The following is a 20,720-nucleotide window of genomic DNA, read 5'->3' as shown; positions in this document are numbered from 1 at the left end:
TATATTTACAATGTTATTTAAAAACGATGAATTTGATTGTTAAAAAGTGATAATGAGTGCTACTTTTCGTATAATATAAGTAGTTATGAAAGTTTAAGAATGAGATAGATAAATATGAAAGTTTTGGATCATAAAAATGATCATTTTTGGCATAAAAAATGTGACTCAAAACATTTTTCGACGACTAAAATTGATCATTTTTGGCATAAAAAATGTCCATCAAAACAATTTCAATTGAATGAAAATCTTACAACAAATAAACAAATCATCCCGAACCGGTACATTAAATACATGACGCATTGAAGATATATATTCACATATTTCTACAGTTTATACTCTGTTTTTTTTTTCAATTATAAAGCTTCTTATCAGACTTCATTTCATGGCTGAAAACTGAACACAATTTACTATTTCTTTGCTTCAGATCGTAGTTCCTCTTCAAGTTCATCAAATTCCCAACCCCCAACTTCTTCACTGGAGAAATCAATCCCAACATTTCCAAATTCCTCCTCAAATTTAGCCAGCTCTGATCCTGGATCATTTTGCAGTTCCCTGCCCGAAGATTTTAATTTTGCGGACTTGTCTGGGGCGAACTTTGCAGATTTTGGAGACTCATTTGCAGACTTGGGTGAGGGAATTAACTCTGCAGCAAGAGAAGGATTATGTTGTTTCTCCTTGCGTGCAGCCTGCTCTGCAAGAGCCTCAATTTCTAGTATTGGCCTCTCAGTAGAGTTAAAATCTACTTTAATTTTCTCAATTTTGTTGAATAATTCCTTGATTTCAGGGTCATCTCTCCTGATTATAAAATTTAAAAAAAATAAGCCAAACAATTCTAGAATATAAGATGGGCACCTACTTCTTATGTATTTACATATCTAACACCGAATTTTACACTTTTAGCATCCAAATATTTCGTATCACAAAATCAAAATACCAGCATTTTAACTTTTAAAAAGTGAAATACATCTTTCTATGAATAGGTAAGGTTGCCATGAATGTACAAATTTATGCCGCGGTGTTAGATGCGTAAAAACATAGGAATTGACTTGTTTGTATGTAAATCTTCCATATAAAATAGGAGAATTAAGTGAAGAATAATCAATATGGTGGATCATATGAAATGAGATACCTGGATTGGTATCTTTGGTCTGCATAAAACATTTCTTTCATGTGATCAACCACACTGAAGGCAGTAACTATCTGGGGAGATAGAAAACAATAAATAGTAGTAAAAAAAATTATAAAAAGTATCCGTCTATAAACTCTTTGAAGGGAGAGTGATGGAAATAGTTTGAGATTAAGGACTTCGCAATAAAATTAATATGATGCGAAATAGGGATTAATGCACAATGACTAGAGAAGCAAAAGTACACGGGCAACCAATAGTTTAACAGCTTGCGTTTATAGAGATAAATATGTAATTACTAGAAATAAAACTCAAAAAAAAAAAATCTAAAATGATAAAGGTATAGATCAAAACCACCTAAAATTAGCAAGCAATTGTAATTTAGTTTCAAGATCACTACTAAGCAAGTTTCAAATTATGCAAATGAAATAAGAAATAGAAATAAAAGCATCAAACATTATGCTTGATATCAGTCCAAGGAGAAAACTTCACAATCAAATATTTGCACATATACCGCACTCAAGAAATCATACGACCAACTTGTATTCCTAAGATTAAAAACTAGAAAGTGAAAGTTTATCATCAGTATATTTATTTATAAACTCGTCAACCCCTAACACAATAGATATATTTTAGATTTTTAGTGGTTGATGCACTTCTGGTATTATTGGATTTTCATCTTAGTGCACAATAAATATGTTGATGTTTGATGTCATACAGGCATTGTATGGTTGTGTGATGCTTAGGTAGGGCTGCTAACGATCCGATTTCGAGCCGAGCTGAGGTCGGCTCAATATCGGCTTGAAAAAATTTGGATCCAAAATTTTGGCTCGTTCATTTCAATCAGATCTCGATCCGAGCCAAAATTTGAATAAATTTTCAAGTGATTAACGATCTTTGAGCTAAATTTGCTAAATTCACAGCCCTAACATTAGGACTGTTATTTCGAGTCGTGCTGGGGTTGGCTTGAAATCAGCTAAAAAAAATTTGATTCAAAATTTTGGCTCGTAGCACGTCTCGTTTATTTCGATCCGACCTCGATCTGAGCTAAAAATTCGAATCAATTTTCGAGTGATTAACAATCTTCGAGCTAAATTCACAATCCTATGTTTAGGCATTTGAGGCTTGGACAGAATAAGGGCTTGCAGAGTTAAGTTTAGAAATGAATCACAACAAATATCCAAAACTGTTGAATCAAGTGGAGAAATGGTACGATTTGATTCAATAATTTTGTTAGTGATTTAAAATAATAAATAGTCGTGGAAGAGTTGCTATTGCGCCTAGCTACTCTTAACATAAAGAAAATCTAACTCATGAGATCTAAACAGTGATAAGAGATTACAATAAATTGTGTTCAGAATGAAGATTAAAAATCTTTAGATAAATGATGTAAAAGATGAGAGAATAACCTACATAATGAGAGAATAAATAAAACAATGAAATCATGCAAGTCCATTTCATGATCAATTATAATCTATAAAAAATGACAAATTCAATATATAATTACCTTCCTCTCGGCTTCCAAATATTCCTCCTCAAGAAATTTCTTTGGGTTTGTCTCTTTTAAAATTTCATGATTAGCATCAGTAATCATTTCTGACCTGTAAAACATAAAATTGAGGTGCTTTTGCCACAAAGAGAGATCTACCAAGCTCTAATAAAACTTAATACCTTTCATTGAATCTCTTCAAGTTGTCAATAAACGTCCCTAGTTTATTTACAGAAGGCAGAAGTTCATCCTACAATGACCATTAGAGTAAAATGAGGAGGAAATTCCTTCTAAAATTTATGGTTCCCTAAAATCACAATTAATCTACCAAACACCAACACACATTTAAAAGGTGATATTGTCAAATTGAACTCCTGGTTACTCATACTCCAGGACCTCATGTCGGGCACTCCATTTGAAATACATTTTATACATTGTTTTGGGAAAATTTACATATATACCACTCAATTTCTATGTATTTCCATACCCAACACCAATAATTCAATTTTTACATATATGTCACCTTACCTATGCATGACAAGGTGCATCTCACTTTTTAAAAGTTAAAATAATGGTATTTTTTATATGATGTGAAAGATTTGGTTGATGTAAATTTAAAAAGTAAAATTTAGGTAATAGACATGTAAATATACAAGAATTAGTGGTATGTGTGTAAATGCCTCATTTTATTTTTTAATTTGACAACTTCTAGAACTCTTGAATGCTTAGTAGACTTATCTTCAACACTTTTTGCACATCAAAATTAATCTACGAAACACTTCACACTTATAGAAAGTCATATCATCACGTTAAGCTCTTGAAAACTCACACTACAGAATACCATCTCCGGTACATTTAGAATGTCTCATTTTTTAATTTTTCTAAACAAATTCAAAACTTCTTACACTCTTGGACTAAGATATCCACTTAAAGAATATCTCCAGGATACTTCTTGGCTGTCTCCTTGGTGGACCGCGCCCACCGACCCACAGACACACCCACGCACGCATGCCTGCCCACACCCTGACCCGCGGCTGTACTCACCCACGGCATCGCCCGCGCCTACCCGCACACGCACGATGAATTAATGAAATGTAATTAAAGCAAATGAAATTCACCTTCAATGCTGAAAGCCGGAATTTGATCAACTCCGACAAATAGCTGCCCCACTTGTCCAACTCGTCACTACATTAGAGGGGACAAGCAAAAAAAGTTTCAGGTTAGTATTAGAAAAAAAAAAGAGCAGAACTTTTCAGCGAGAGTTGCACTGTAGCATTCAACCAACAATTGTAGTTACAAAATAATAATAAACATCCGAGTATGTAATTATCTAAAAGATTATCATTGTTATATCCTGTCTTAGAGGAACCAAAGTAAATTTTTTTTCCTAGATTGATGTGTAAATGTAAAATAAGTACTTGATTTACAAGGGATGGGGAGTATCAGTATGGTATCCCGTCCTACTTGTGCTTTCCATAACTTTGACAAGATGCATTCTTAAAAAGAAAATTATTACAGGCCTTTCATAAGGGGGAATAATATTTGATAACCAATGTATTCTATAAAGAACGAGCGAGTTTGGTGGATGCCTATCGACCTTAAGTAGAATTTTTTTTTTTTTAACATATTAATACCTATTATGATGCAAGTATTCAAAGTTGCTCCTCAGTTATTGTAAGTTGATTTGAATCCACATAGTTTTCAGTTCAAGTCAAGTAAAACTTAATTAAAATTGACACGCCATCAGCCTTTGGACAGAATATAAGGCCTTCAAGCTTTGAAATCTACAGCCAGAAATTGAAATCGGTAAGATTGGCATGGAGGGCCCTGCTAGGATGCCCTATAAGTGGCGTGACCTCTAGTTGCGCCCGAATGCTTGAGAGAGAGTTTAAGAGTTCTCTGATGTCCAAAACAATGAAATACAAAGAAGGTTTCAATTCCATGAAGAAAAAAAGAGCCAACCTTCTATAAATCATGGCAAAGGGTGGTAGCTCCTTGTAGAAAGATACTAAATGACTGTTTTGTATCCTGCCAATCAGCAGTGTGGAAATACTATTCTAGGGCTTCTAGAAGGCGTGAGGGAACATCAAAAAGGCAATAGGGAAGCTGTAAGATGGCTAACGAGAGTGAGAAGAGGAATGGTGGCTGAAATTCAGCGCGAACGGCATGCCGGCGGGGGCAACAAATAGAAGTGGAGAGAGAGCAGTTTTATGCTATAAACAATAGGTATCAGCAACATCAACGTCTGTCCAGTTGAAAATAACAGAAAAGCAGCGAAACGGAGAGGGTGATACACCACCTGTTCCTAAGCAAGGTCAAAACACACCACCTGCAAAAGAAAAATGATACAACACTCCTAAAGCTAAAAAACAATGAAAATATCTCCAAAATATATCAACAAAATAAAAAATCCTCAAAACAGTACAGACCCACATAAAAGTAGGTCCCTAATAGCAAGAACTCTGATTCTAAATAATGAAATAGAAAAAAATCAGAAAAAAAAAAGAAAAAGAAAAAAAAGGGAAAAGAAATCATGCAGAATCGCTAACGAGTGGCATCCCTGCTGATCCTCACTCTCGAGATTGCAGAAGTCCCACAGACTGTAAAATGGCAAAACCATGGGAGATCCGCTCTTCATCACTCTCCTCGGAAAGCAGGAGCTTCAACTTCATCCCAGGAAGTTTTTTGACCTGATCTACCACCATTATAATAAAGTCATTCCTTTGTTCTGTTTGAGAATCCAACCGCAAAATTTATGCTCATATCTATTTCATGCAACTCTTAAAAACATACTTCATTCCTAAAACTTTCTCGATAGAATAAATAGACATCCTTCTTTTGGTACAACCACAACTAGAATTGGACACGGATGGGCATTCTCATTGACCAAGACTTGAGCCATTAAATATATCACCTACTCCTTCCATTTCTTGTACTAGCATGGTGTACCCAATAAATAAGTCTATATGTAGAACCAACTCTAGCATAAAATTTATGGCATAATGAACTACTCTCAGTGGCAACCACCAAAGAGGTAAACTGTCGGTCAGGATATCATAACTCCTTCAACAAGAGTTGCACATTTTCTAGTATGGACTCCTTGAACTGCCTACCTTATAGAACAATCAATGTTAGTCATGTTGAAGCCTCTCACAGGCTTTAGCTTGAATCATTAGCATCTCTCCCTTATCGGCTGATAACTAATATTCGTCTCTAAAGTCTCCATTCTCTCTTATATCGCTGTCAATTTCTTCAACTACTCCCTATTCAAAAAATGAGATCACCTTCCTATTTGGGCAACTAGATGCAATGCGTCCAAAACCATGACAGAAGAAACACTATTTGGTTGTGATGGATTTGTGAGTGCCGGTGGGTTCCACATTTTCTCCACTCTGTATTAGTATCTTCTCGGGCGAGGTTAGCTTGGTTGTTCCAATGGTGTACTCTTGCAACCTGATACTGGAATCAAACACTATCTATAAGGTGTGGCGATCACCTGGTGACATTACTATTTCTCTGCCTTTATATGTACATCGAGCAGAGACCAATACGGATGCAACTCCACCACATTACTAATAAATGACCTTAGCCCCCTAAGCTACCCCACTACTTTGTGCTCCTCTAATTCCACGAACTCACATTTCAACATGAGTTGACTAAATTCAAATGTGCATCCCTCCACAGAAAAAACTCTCTAACGCAAGTGGATTTTATAAACATATTCTGTTAGTAATGCAGGAGAAAGAATTTGCAATACAACCCTCTTTTCATCTTTTAGACCAAACGGTGATCTTAATATTCCCATTGCATTGTCGAATACACTTCAAATAGTCCCACCACAAAAAATTGTTCTTCCCAAGCTTGATAACTGCAAATTTAACTCTCTTATCAGATGGAAAGTCTTTGTACTCAAATATACATTCCACTGTTTGGAGATACTCGATAAATTCATCCAGATTCATAAGACGGTAAAAATTTGGTAAAAGCTACTCTAAGATCCTAGCTTCTCTAATATTTCAAATCAAATCGTTGGGGTATTGCTTCTTCATCACTAAAAACTTTCAAATGGAAATGATTCACTTTCTCCCTTTGATTTGGCGAGTCACCGTCGTGGTTATGGGAGATCTCACCAAGTTGTCTTCTCTCAATGGCAATAAGCCTTTGTTACAATTGAAGGATCTTTTGCTGCATATCCTCCATAGTGATCTCCTGAACACTTCATTGAGAGTTTCACCTTGGCGACATCTTTTTCTCCCGATCAAGTTTCGGTGGATGTAGGATTACAATCAAAGGTTGATTGATGGTGTAGGTTATGGTGGTAAGTTTCAGGATGAATTTTTGGTAAAGGTAGAAATGTTGGATTTTGAAAATTTAGACTTGGGGTAAGAATGGTGTGGGTATGGTGAGGATTTTCTTTTTTTGAAGAGATATTAGGTTAGGGTTTATTTATTTATTTATTTTATTTTTTGAGGATTGTGGCAGAAAGGATAAATCCCTAAAAAATGAGGAACTGTCGGGTTCTAATACTAGATGAAACTGTTCTAAGGCTCCTGGAGAGTATAAGGGAAAACTAAAAGGCGGGTAACTGGAGTGGGAGGACGAATGAGGCTGAAACTTGACAACTTGTGAAATGGAAGGAGAATAATGGCAGTTTGCTGCTATAAACAACATTCAACACCGTTTTCAATGGTTGTCCAGTTAAAAAAATGGACAAGCGATGAAATGAGGTGGGAATAGCGAGGGAAATCAACCAATTATTCTTGAGAAATATACAAACACACCACTTGCAAAAGAAAAAAAGTACAATACTCTTAAAGTAGGAAATAAAAGAAAACATTTTCAAAGTACATAAACAAAGTAAAATATCCTCAAAGCATTAACATATAAATAGGTCCCTCATAGCAAGACCCTAATTATACATAACTAAATAGGAAAAAAATAACAAAAAAGAAAAAGAAAGGAAAAAATCGTGCAAAAATTGCTAATGAGCGAGATCCACGCTAATCCTCACTCTCACGAGAGATCCATTCTACATCAAATGGGATGAGTTCTCACAAGTGATGTAAAACTATAACGAGCTGAAAACAGTTTAAAGTCAGTAGAGACCCTCAGGGTCTGTTATTCAAAATAATCACTCAACTTCCCACACAAACATAGCCAAAGAAAAGATGAGTTTATCGAGAACTGTTCCTAAAGAGATACTTCGACGCTTGAGTCATTAAATGAGATTGATAGCTTAGAAAATAAAGGTACAGTCGAGTTTTTACAAAGAGATTAAAATAATAGTATCATAGTGTACCTTGACAAATAAGAACATTGAATAGAGAGGAGGTCTCGCCTTCATGATCAAAAATACCTTTGGCTGAAGGTTATTTTTGTCTTCCAAATGATCGAAAGATTGAAAAAAAAAAAGATGCATTATCTCTTAGATTGGTGTAGAAGCATTATATCCTTTAGAGCAATGGATCTTAAATAATGTGCTTCATTTTGAGATGCGTGTCATCTGAGATTGTAATTAGGTACTTAGATGACTTTTAGATTGGAGTTCAGTTTGATAGGAGCTCAACCAATAGATCTTGGTTGATGTCTTAAGTTTGGTGTTTGATACTAAGGATCTAATTGAAGGGCCATGACATATCTTGATGTGATCTAATAGAAATGATATAGAGGAATGGATCATTGTTTTATTGAGCTCTATTTACACAAAGATCAAAGAAACTTGACTATTAGTGCCATTGTTTGGATGATCAAGATTAATTGAGACTTACAATTATACAGGAATCTATCACAAGTTATCCTATCTACTACTTAGCTTACAAAGGAAACCAGGCAAATGAAAGCCACCCGACCGACTCAATACAAGCATAAAAAAGATGAAGGTAACTAGCTGGCAGTGATGGTGCCATGCGGTAGAATAGACGTACTTGGTTTGCTTCTCTTTCATTTCAGTGTATGATGACTGAAGAATCCAAGTATCCTCCAAGAAATTGATCCATGTATGGACAATATCAGCTTCCACTTTACATGCCACAACAGATTTTGACAGTTCATCTTCCTGAAGTTTCAAAATCTTAGAACTTTCAAAGGGTCTAGAGTGCAAATTTTAAACGTTGCTTGTACAAAGACAAAAAAAACATGATTAAAAGTATGTCTAACCTTTGCTTTCAAGTGCAAAACAATTTTATCGCTTGCTTCATCAAACTGGTCTCTTTCCTCTCTGGTCTTATTAAGTCGTGAGTTAGCAGCGTTTAAGGAGATCATGACCTGATTTCCACAAAACAGATTAGGAAACTGTTTGAAGATACTAAAAGCAAGACAAAGTAAGAGTCATAAAAAGAAATAAGATTTCAACCCATTTCTAAAACTTTCAGTAAACACTTTTCTAATTAAAACAGCATTACAACTCAAGGTTTTATCAATATCAACTCCAAACTGGGAATGTAAATTTGTGTAATTAAGTTTTTCTTGCCACAGTTCTAACTAAAAACTAAATTCCAAAAAACTTTAAAGAGAAAAAAAAAATTAACATGAAAACTGGAAGCAATGAGTAGGAAACAAAAGCGTGAACTGATTACTTTCTAGGATAAGAATAAATGCTTTAAATAAATAATTTTGCCACAGTATTGCAACAATCAGCCAACGTTAAAATTACATGCAAAGCCCAACTTAAATCTCACTTTTATAAGATTGTAACAATCTAGACATAAGTGTTAATGAGAGACCGGAAGATAGAACAAGAGCAACACAGAGAAAGTGACTTTCGGGTAACGGTAGAATATAAGAAAAACAGAGCAACACAAAGCAAGATGCATACTTTTTGGGCTTTTGCATTACACGTATATATACACAGCAAATGAAACACATATACTAGAAATAAACTTCTTAAGCAACTAACCAAAGAAAAAGGTGCAAGAAATCAAAAACAATTTAGCGTACTGTAGACGTGATTCACAATTTAAATAACAAACTTGGATAGTATTTTCATGGTTGAATGCAGAATAGTCGAATGCAGAATAGTCTACTTTAATCATATTGTGATGAAGTTTTCAATCCTAGTGCAGCATAAAATCAAATCTAATCTAACATTTTTCAAAAAGAAACAAATAATTTAAGTCATAACTCCATAAGATTAAGTACATAGGCCCGGCGGTATCAGCCCAAACTCTTCAAGGGAGGTACAACAGCTTTTAAGGGCTAGGCGTTCAAAACTCCCCTATAATTGAACCCATGACTGAAAAAAATACTAGGAGAAACAAATGGTAATGGAGGAAGCATCTTGCCTCTCTCCACTTATGCAGGTAGGATGGATTTACTGATTCCCCTACCCCTCCCTATCCCTCCTCCACCCACTCCCACTTACTTTTCTTCATCCTGCGTTTCTTTAGCATTTTTTTTCTTTTAGTGGGTTGGGACTTGATTAGAAGGATAGTGAGCACCTTCTTCAGTTCAGCCTCCAGTTGATCTCTTTGCTTTTCCAATACAGCAATTTCAGCAATCAATTCCTGTAACAAGTAGAAGAAAATCACATCAGCAACTATTCATTTCTCAGACAACTTCTCAATTCTCAAAGCAAACAACAAATTTTCCTAAAACATAATGAAACGTCTTTTTTTCAGATATAAATCGGCAAATAAGGTCAAGGAGATTAGAAAATAAATGTGGAAACCATACTATTTCGATAAACAGGTAAATAAAAAATAAACCTTTAGGTCTTAATATAAGTTTCTCAACAGTGGTATTTATTATTGTCTTGACCTAGTTAAATAATATTTTCAGCTCTTCTACTTTTTAAAATACTAAAATCAAAATTTTAACGTTGCTATAACCACAATAACCTTCTTTACTCTTCAGTCAATCACATCCCTTGTGACTATAACCACAATATCCTTATTTGGCATATGTCAACTAATGGTTGTTATTTAATCATATATTTCAATTCATTCTTGACGGAGGATGATGCTCAATATTACTATGAACCTTGAATTTGAAAATCTATTGTTTACTCTAAGCCTATAGTATTTTGTAGGATTATATATATGAAAAAAATTCCTAACAAATTCTCTGTTTAACAAAGGCATCAAACAATAAACTAGTTGTGATATTTGCAATGATAATTTGAAAGAATATTTTCATATCTTCTTCATTGCTACAATATTTGGAGGATGTATGATATTTTTGGTATTAGATTTCTAGTTAATAATTTATTTCCTTTTTCACTTGGAGGATTAACTCGCCAAGGACAACTTCCAAGAACTCCGGGATGTTTACTTTTTTCTTTTCATTTCCATTATTTGGATTGAAAGAAAATCTAGATGCATTGCCAACAAGAAAAAGAACGTCCTATGGTTTAAAATCATCCTGCCCACATCTGGATCAACAGATCTAAATCGAAATGGCATTCAGAATAAGAAAATTATGAAGGAAATTCCACATTTCAACTAGCGATTAAACCATTAAAGCTTATCTCTAGCACCATTTAAGTTTTGTAATATTTCTCCTTCGTTCACGTTTTGGCATTGCTTTCTTTTGATCGTTGTTTCATATTAGCAAATTTACTCATCTTCACAGAGAGAAAAATTATTGAAAAAAATGCACTATTGAATATGTTATACTTCATACACATCAGCATGGCATAATGAACATAGAAAACACAACTGCAAAGCTGCGCATCCATCTATGTGTGACAAAAGGTGGCTTTAGTTCAACCAATAGCACAGCATAGCAACAAAATATTAAAAATGATTCCTTAGTCATCCTCATGAATATGCTAGACATGTAAGCTTTATTTAGTTTAACCAATAGCTCATAAGACAATCAATAAAACATTAAGAGGTTATTTGGTTGAGTAAATTTGTGGTGTACTGTAATTCTTTTATAGGGGTTTGAGAAAATTATATGCTTAATAAGAAGAATTACAAATACAAAGTAAATTAAGAATGAATTTGAAGTTTACATCGTTGTTCATTTTAGCTGAATTTAGAACCCGCCTGTACTGCCCCCCATCACCAGTTTTCTGTAGCCCGCCGCCCGTCGCCAGTCGTCCGCCACTGTTGGCCATCCACCACCACAAGCCGTCCGTTGCTTGCTGTCCGCCGCCATCATTGCCCTCCACCTCTTGCCACCGCTAGCAGCCCATCGCTCATCGCACGCCGCCGCCACAACTTGAGGCTCACTACCCGTTCTATGCGCCGCATCTAGCCTGCCTTAGCCGTCGGCCCTCCCTCGCAGCAAACCGCCGCCGCCTAACAGCCGTTGGTCGCCCACAACCACCTTAACTGTCAGTTTCCGCCACCGCCAGTCAAAAAAATTTATTAAATACATTATTTTAAATCTACTTCAAACCAAACAAAAAATAATAATAAATTCCAATGTCTATTTTACAGGAACCAAATAACTCGAAAGTATTTCAAATACATTGTAATTATAGTAGACAACAAACTTTTTACATTCATTTCATTTTCAGCAAATCAAAGAACACCTAAAAAAAGCCTTAGTTCTCATGGATTTGTTGGATATGCAAACTGGTGCAAATCCACATTTTGAGTTTGATTTATTTATTGGTGATGTTTTCAGTTCTTTGATTATTTTAGAATTTCTAGTTTTAATTTAATAGCTTTTAGCATGTCTCTAATGAAGATCTCTGCAGAAAATATAAAGCGTTATGATGATTCTTTCATGTTCTAGCCATTGATTGCCACACCTGCCTCTCGCCCCTCATTGCTTCTTGAGCATATACTATAACCAAAAAAAAAATCAATATATTGATTTAATACACCCCCTTACAAATCCAAACCCCTGTGTGGAGAATTTTCTATGTTGTTCTTCTAAACATATCTCTTCATGAAAACATTATATTACAAAGCTCTTATAGCTCAAATTCCCAATGTTATCTGATGCGGTAGCTTTCTTGCAATGTATTCCCGCGATACTGTAGTTGTTACAATATCGAGGGATTCAAAATCGCAGAAGATGAGAGACGAGCCATCAAAATAGTTTTATTTTCCTTATGCTTTCTTTCTTATTATTTTTCATTCATTTTTAGTATTTTCCTATATATGTGTTGTATTACAGTTTAAAAGTCAGTTTTTAGGGTATGCTTCTGTTCATGATAGTCATCGATTGCCGGTATTCCACTTCTAGGGTTGTTTCGAAGGCAAAAATGTGCTCTAACTGTAACTTGTTCGAGCTAGTGACGGTCTTCAAAGGTTCAAGTGGTGCTCTGGCTATTGCTCGATCCTGCGGGGATATTTATCCTTACCCAAATCCTTTATAACATTTCCAAATATCGCCCTCTCTACAGCAGCCCCTGGACATCCCTCCCCTTTGTTGTCCCGCAGTCCAAAATCCTTCCCCTTCGTTGCCCTCATTGTGCCAATCACCTGCTTCGCTGCTTTCACTGTCCAATAGCTCCACATTCACTGTCGCAGCCCACCAGTCCTTCCTTTTATTGTTTTACCCGTCGCGCACCATCCGACATCACTCACGCAGCCCTGCAAGCCCTTCCCTTACTGCCATATCGCTGCCCAACCATCCGGCAATGCTGTCGCAACATCACAGCTCCTCTTCTTGCAGTCGTGAGCCACCCCGATTCTTCGAACGCTCTGCCACCACTTCCCTACTACAGCCACCTCACCCTACCCTTCGGTCGCCCACTTTCTTGGCTTCCGACAACCAACCACAGTCGTCCCTTGCTGCCTTAAGATCATTCCCCCACTTCCATGCGAGTTTTTCCTCCGTAAAATGCAACATCACCTCTCTCGATCTAATCCCTAAATGAGTCGTGTTGTCTTTGATATTTCCTAGTTTCAAGTATCTTTGCTTGTAACCCTATTCGCTTTCTCTTTTATGGGTTAACTTCGGTATCATTATCCTTTAGAATCACTATGCTAAGTCCAGAAGTGCCAAGAAACTAACCCTTAGTTTTGAAATACCCTTTACAACTTAAATCACTATACTCTCTCTCTATCTCTCTATCTCTCTCTTTGCAGCACTTCTTAAATCGGGAGAATGCCCGCTACAGTAATGGGAGATGAGCCAAAATAGTCATGTTCTACTTTTTTATGCTTTCTTTCCAGTTATCATTCATTCTTTTTTAGACCATCCTTATATCAGTATTATATTAGGGTTTGAAAGTAAGTTTTGCTTCATTTTCAGTCAAGATAGTTGTCAACGCCTCGATTTCTCCCTTCTAGGACTATCCAGAGGCGACAAGGTGCTCCTGTTGTAACTCATCATGAGGTATTGTGTATCTCTTGTTCCCTATTTCCCACAACCTTCCCTCCCCTGCCGTTGTCACTGTGTTTACTGCAACCGCCCGGAAAACAACCCCTTTACTGTGTTTCTGCAACTGCCTTCCACTCAATAACCTTCAATCTTGCTGCCATACGTTCCAGGCACCTCCCACCTTGTTGCCACCCTTTTCTAACCGCCTTCCTTGCTTCCATGAGCCATCTCGACAACACCCTGCCATCACCTCCCTGTTGCAGCCACTTACCATCCCCGCTGCTGCCCACCATCCAACGATCCGACAAACAATCACTGCCTTCCATTGTTGCCTTCCCACTATCCAGGCCTCCATACTTGTTATTTCTCTTAAAACTGCAGCACCACCAACCTCGACCTAATCTCTACTTGAGTTTGTGTCGTGTCTTTTGCTATTTTCTTATTTCGAGTGTCTTTGGTTGTAATCTCTATTTGATTTCAGTAATAAAGTTGCCTTTCCGTTATACATTTGGGGTTAATTCTAGTATCACTTCTATAGTGGGATTGCAACTAGAATAGCCCATGTTGCCCTTCAAAACATGCTTGCAAAATCAAAGGTTTCAAGAACTCCCATTAAACCCAAATGTCAGCATCTATTTTCTAAATTAATTGAATGATATTAAGGTTGGTAATTTATAACATTTATGATTTAAATTAATCAAATAACTTTAAGTTAGTTAAATTATTGTTGTGAATAATTTAATCCACTTTTTATGTTTAATTAGATTTATGAATTCTTAATTAATGCTTAAGTAAAATATTATGTTATATCAATTATAGTAAATTATATAAATCAATGAATAATAAATTACTAATTAAAGACTGTTTAGTCTAAAAAATATAATTAAATCTTAATTAACTTAATAAACTGTTAATTAATAATTATTATGATTAATAAATATAAAAAAATAAATTAATTAAACTACAAAATTTAAATCCTAAAATAAGTAATCAAACAATTTCACAATATTTAAAAAAAATAAAATACATCATGCCAATAAATTTTTGGGATTTAACCAACCCATGATTTACTAATTTCAAATATATAGGATTTACAAAATCCTACTTAAATGCCAGAGGTTGCAAACATCCCCTAAATGTTAATCAGGATAAAAAAAAGTTTTAGCATGAATGAACTCAAATAGAGGTTAATGAGCAGCATTTGGCTCAAATTGAGATTGAAACGAGCCAACTTAAGATAAACCTCGCCCGGCTCAGAATTAATTTGAATGGCTTCAAGTCGATCTTGAGTTACTCAAAATCAAATTGTTAACAACCCTAATGGAAAGGGTTATCTTGATAGCTCAACAAAATCCTGTCAAAAAGATTAAAATGTCATGCTTCTACTACTTTTACTTAATATTCACATTTAATTTCATCTTCATAGAATCTTGTAATGTACATAAGTGGGAAATCTTCCCTTTCTTTATAAGAATTAGACTCCAAACTTAACATCAAACCAAACAAGAAAAAAGTTTCACAAATTTTACTTTGCTTTTGTATGGTGATGGATTTTTAAAATGCATGCATTCTTATTGAATGCAACAAAACAGCCATTAATGCTATTGATACTGCATAATGTGAACATCTTCTACCAACAGTTGCTTCAAATTTACTGCTAATCCCGATATAAAGAGTCAGATTTCTGAAAATGAAGTTTTATTCTCTATTGGATTTTTCTACAGTTCTACAAATTGTGCACGGCACTGAGGCCTGTATAAAAATCTGAAATTTCATTTTAAACCCTTGATCGATTAGATTCTAAAACAAAAATATTCCGTAACGGATTTTTTTTCTATAGCAGAATTCCCACCTCAGACAACTAGGGAAAACAAGGATGGAATTGAAGCATTGTTGATGCCTTCTGTAAATTCATGAATGAAAGCATGGAAAATCATTTCTCAGCCTTCACTTTTACCAAACCTTCTATGGGATTATATTCCAGGACCGCTCAGACAATGCCGATTAAACATATTGCAGCTCAACAAAAATAGTTATAAAAACCATCATACTTTTCAACATCTTTAAATAGTTACGTGCTTGCTACTATGAGAATATTTGGATGGAAGGAATGGTAGAAACTTCAAATATAATCCAATAATGTAAACTCCTTTGCAAATAAAAATCCTAACATGACTAGACCGGATGCCTGCTTCAGGAAGTCTGCAAAAGTATCAAGCTTGCTATTACTGACTTTAATAGGGAGAATCCTAAAACCAGCTCATTCTAGAAGACATGAAACTATAACATATTGAGCTTGGGACATGATCTACTTTGATAAGGATTCCTAGTTTATTTCTCTTAGTTTCTAAAGTACTTCTTTCAGTAATAAAACTATGTCAACTGATACTTGCTTTGCATTTGCCAACTTTTGCTATTGCATGCTTTTATATAATTTTCATCTTATCCCCTCATTCCTGTCTTAAGAAACTCTTCCGTTTTCCCAACACATGACAGGCAAGGTATTGCAGGTTTTCTAGAAATTTTGATCCAAGAAGATAATCAATAAAAGGTTCATGATTATGTTTAGCAGAATCAACAATGAGCCATATTCTACAATGGGCCATATTCTACAAACTTACTAAGAACTTCAAATGAAAAGCAAACATGCAACAATAACTAGGAAACTAAAGTATACCATCAGACGTATACCTTTTCAGTTTCACATACTTCATTAGCTTTAGACGCACGAAAATTCAGCGCCTCTTCCTTTTGATACCTAGAAGATTCGAATAATCTTTAGAACTAAGTAGAGCTGCACAATTTGCATACTATGAGAAATAATAAGTGCAAATAATCTTTAGAGCTTGTTTAAAATGCAATTTGAGAATATGCAATAGAGACACAAGTTGCAACAAAAAATCCAACGGATAGTGTTATGAACAAGTCTGGATATAAAAGCATTATACCAAGTAATATGGCTAGAAATTATATAAAAATAATTTGTACATGGTGAAATTAACACCAAAAATAGGACTAAAGAATGATAAAGGAGAAATATCCTAAAATCTGCCTGAAATAACAGAAACAAGGTTAATGAAGATCATGATGATAGAGGTAAAAAAAATGATTAAGATTAGCTTCAGGTTCAAGTTATTTCTTCTAAAGGAAAATATATAGTAATCTATCATCTTCAATAAAATAGAACTTTATAGCCCATGCCAGATTCTAGGTAAGTAAATAACCTCAACATCATTCCAGTTCCAAAACCATTTGCAATAAATCTTATTATTGCAATTCTTATTCGGTGATAATAATACTAATCATCATAAGAAAAGGCAGCTACTCATATCAATATGCACTGACCTTCAATAAGGATACCACACTCTGAACATCTTGCTAAAATTTTTTCCCAAAGCAGGAGCAAACGACACTTCCTAAATTGTTGGTGCTTAGTGCTTGTTTTTGAGGCAAAAAACTTCCAAATAAGATAGCATTCTTTGCTTTCTCACTTAAACCTCCCACCACCTATCCTCAGACATTGTCATAGCATCATCAACTATTGTTATTTATTCGACATGTGTGTTACATTTCAATTTTGTTCAGGTATTTTTGCACAGTTTCCAATCATGTTACCTTTCCCCTCCCTAAAGCCTTCCACCTTAATTATATTTAACCTCCTCCTCTTTAGCAGTACTAATCCCACCATCACTCAAATATAATAATCAATTTATCATTCCTAACAGTTTCCAATCATGTTACCTTTCTCTTCCCAAAGGCCTTCCACCTAATTATATTTAACCTCCTCCTCTTTAGCAGTACTAATCCCACCATCACTCAAATATAATCATCAATTTATCATTCCTAATATTACCATACATCTATCTCAACACTCATTATAGCCTCATACATCTCCCTCTTTCCTTACTTGCACCAAAATCAGCGAGTATTATACAATTCACTAGTTCAAGTAAGTTAACAGAGTAAGTAAACTGATAGATCTAAACTACTATTTCTTCTTTTTATCTATAATAGTTAAACAAAGCTGCATTTGGAAAACCCCTGGATATATTCTATAACTACGAATTCAATGTGAATCCATATTGCTAAAAAAAAAAGAAGTCCTTCACATTCTTTAAGTTCTCTCACTGGATGTCTTAATCTGAAGCTATTGGGAATCTTCTCAGGCAAAAAAGAAAATTAATCTTCCTCATTTTCCACTGTTTCAAAGGACGATGAAGAAAGTAAAACTCTATGATAATAAAGTTGTTAAGAAGCACCTTTATAACAGCCACATAATAGAGAGAACAGAATAAATTCTGCAAGGTAAGCTTTAGCTACTTCATAAGCCAGGTCTCAATGACAGTTATGATTGAAAAAGGGAAATGGGTAAAGAAATTGATGACCTTGATCATTAAGCTAAATCAATCACCGCAGGTTCAACCGGATGACCTAATAAATCATAAATGTATTTAAAAATGACAATAAATAAGAGTTACATACCACTCAATTCCTATGTAGTTAAATATCTAACACCTTAAATTCAATTTTAGCACATATCATTTTAACTATGCATGAAACATGTATTTTATTTTTTTTAAATTAAAATAATGATATGTTTTATGTGATATGGATAATTTGCATGGTATAAATGTAAAAGAATAGAGTTTGTGTTAGATAAACAAATAAATAAAATTGGGTGATATGTATGTAAATTGAATTTCTTTGTAATACAAACTAAACGGTTTCTTAGAATCAGAGCAGGTTCGTTGGTTTTGGGGTTGAATAGCCAGTTCAATGCAGTTCTGGGTGGTTCCATATGAGGGGTATTTTATGCCAACCGGTACTGGATCTATGACCTGTTCACAGTCGAACTGGCCGGTCCGGTCCGGTTTTCTAAACATTGGCTCTCTCCACTTCAATATCTTACCATTTCCATTTTTCCTTATATTAGCTATTTTGGGTTCCACATGAAGTTAATACATGAAAATGTAAAGAGAACACTGCAGATAATGTGACTTGGAAATATCAAGTCATTAATTAAGAAGTCAAAGAATAAAAAATTCAGTGAAAGAAAAGATTCAAAGCATAACATATAAACTTAGTAGGGGCAATAAAATTTATAGAAAATGGGGGAAAAAAGAACTAACTTTCACAATGAATAATTTATTAAAAAAAGTACAAACAATTATTTATTAAAAACTAAGCTCAATAAATATGCTATAGAAGTAAAAAAGATGACGCAATAAAAATTTAATATATAACTTGTTATCTAAAATACGCTTTTCTGCCTTTGAGGAAGAGTTGGCCAAGGATTCAGCCAGAACTTTGAGCTTATCGACCTGCAAATTAAGGGGATACAATTATAAGAAGGAAATTTTATCGCTAGAAAGCAAAATCATTTATTAATAATAAAAAAAAAAGCAAAGCAAATTTTGACAAAAAAAAAAAATTATTAGACAATTTTTTATCTGGTGGTCATTATATCGAAGAAGAATATTGCAAAGCTGACAAACAAAAGTGCATGATCCAAGATTAAGTTCTTCCAAGGTTAAAAAAATCATTCCCTAAATTTTTTCCTCAAAAACTATTTGAATCCTATGGGTAACAGAGGCAAAGTTACCAAGGAGTCCTTGAGCAGCAGTGGAAGGCCAAATCTCTGAACGAAAATTGGCAGTTATATACTAACAATGAACGGAAAGATCGGTATATGTTGCAAACGAGTTGAAATAGAAGAACACTAGGATTTTACAGGGTCCTCCCCTTGGTTTCTTACCATGAACCTTGGTTAGGAGAAATGATTAAGAGAAAAAAAGTTTTCATATTGATCCAAATATGCTGCATTAGACTATAATATTTAAGTAAAAATTAAGTCATCTGTTGAAAAAATTTCTCCAAAAAAAATAGACATAGCCAAATCAAATCAATTTATAATTTTTAATGACAAACAAAAAGTCATCGCAAGGCTATGTGTAAGGTAGGCACTGTATTTCCCATGATAATGATAGTAAATGTTTTTTAAGTTCGTAACCCTACGCAGTTGAAGCTGAATTCCATGTGCCGAGTGCCAAGATTCCCTACAGCTCAATTTAGAAGTTTACAGCATTATTTCAATGACAATCAGATACAGAACCACGTTAGGAAAAAAAAACATGATAGAGAAGTGTCGGCCGTTTTATTGTTCAACTTTCACTTTCGTAGTTTGAAAAGGTGATGATTTTGGGATTTTGAAAATAATTTAAATATAAATATAACTTTTTTAAAGAAGTAACGTTTTTTAATTTTTAAAATAAGTGAGACCAAACGAGTCTCACATTTTCAAATAGTTTAGATGATTTAATACAATACTACAAGTAATACACTTATCCCGAAGAATAAATATATTACTTGTAATAGAGATTTAATCATCTAGACTAAACAATTTGTGACATCCGTTTTGATCTACGAAATATTTAATAAAAAGACCAACAAGTTCCCCTATCTAACATAAAAATTAGATAGGGTTTATTTTATCTAGGTTCCTGGTTCCCTATAGAGGCAAGCCCCTATAGTTAATTACATCTTAAATGATCGAAATCACTTAAGATAACTCTCGATTAAGATCAGGTGGTTTTGCTTTCAAGATTTCAAAGTTTAGGTTTTCACGATTGGACATGGGAAAATCAAATAGGAATGGCTCAAAATAGGAACAATTATTTAAGGAATTCAAAGGGAAAAAAAGTAGGGGACATCACAGATCCAGGAGAAACCCCAGAGATGTCCCAACTATCCTATTGTTCGGCTTTATGTCTTTGAAATGATGATTATTTGATATTTCAATCCTGCAAATCATTTAGGATTTAGTACTTATGTTTACACAATATCGGACTGTGCAAATAGCCTAAAAAGATAGGAGGATTTACA

At 34.5% G+C, this 20,720-nt stretch overlaps 1 protein-coding gene across 1 annotated transcript in view; it reads right to left on the bottom strand.

The window, feature by feature from the left end:
• Positions 1–220: 220 nt before the first annotated feature.
• The window catches only part of LOC110026427, a 71,427-nt gene continuing 50,927 nt past the window's right edge, over positions 221–20,720 (bottom strand). The window contains exons 9-18 of the mRNA XM_020727358.1: positions 19,083–19,159; positions 16,530–16,596; positions 10,052–10,117; positions 8,772–8,879; positions 8,540–8,670; positions 3,734–3,800; positions 2,798–2,865; positions 2,634–2,727; positions 1,130–1,200; positions 221–795 (exon numbers count right to left, since the gene is read on the bottom strand). Of these exons, the coding sequence (XP_020583017.1) occupies positions 408–795; positions 1,130–1,200; positions 2,634–2,727; positions 2,798–2,865; positions 3,734–3,800; positions 8,540–8,670; positions 8,772–8,879; positions 10,052–10,117; positions 16,530–16,596; positions 19,083–19,159 (1,137 nt within the window). The 3' untranslated portion in view covers positions 221–407. The remainder of the gene's footprint in view (positions 796–1,129; positions 1,201–2,633; positions 2,728–2,797; positions 2,866–3,733; positions 3,801–8,539; positions 8,671–8,771; positions 8,880–10,051; positions 10,118–16,529; positions 16,597–19,082; positions 19,160–20,720) is intronic.

The sequence above is a fragment of the Phalaenopsis equestris genome, unplaced genomic scaffold, assembly GCF_001263595.1.
Source record: "Phalaenopsis equestris unplaced genomic scaffold, ASM126359v1 Scaffold000372, whole genome shotgun sequence".
Taxonomy (NCBI): Eukaryota; Viridiplantae; Streptophyta; class Magnoliopsida; order Asparagales; family Orchidaceae; genus Phalaenopsis; species Phalaenopsis equestris.
The sequence above is the reverse complement of the archived record's forward strand: the minus strand, read 5'-3'. Positions and strand labels throughout refer to the sequence as shown.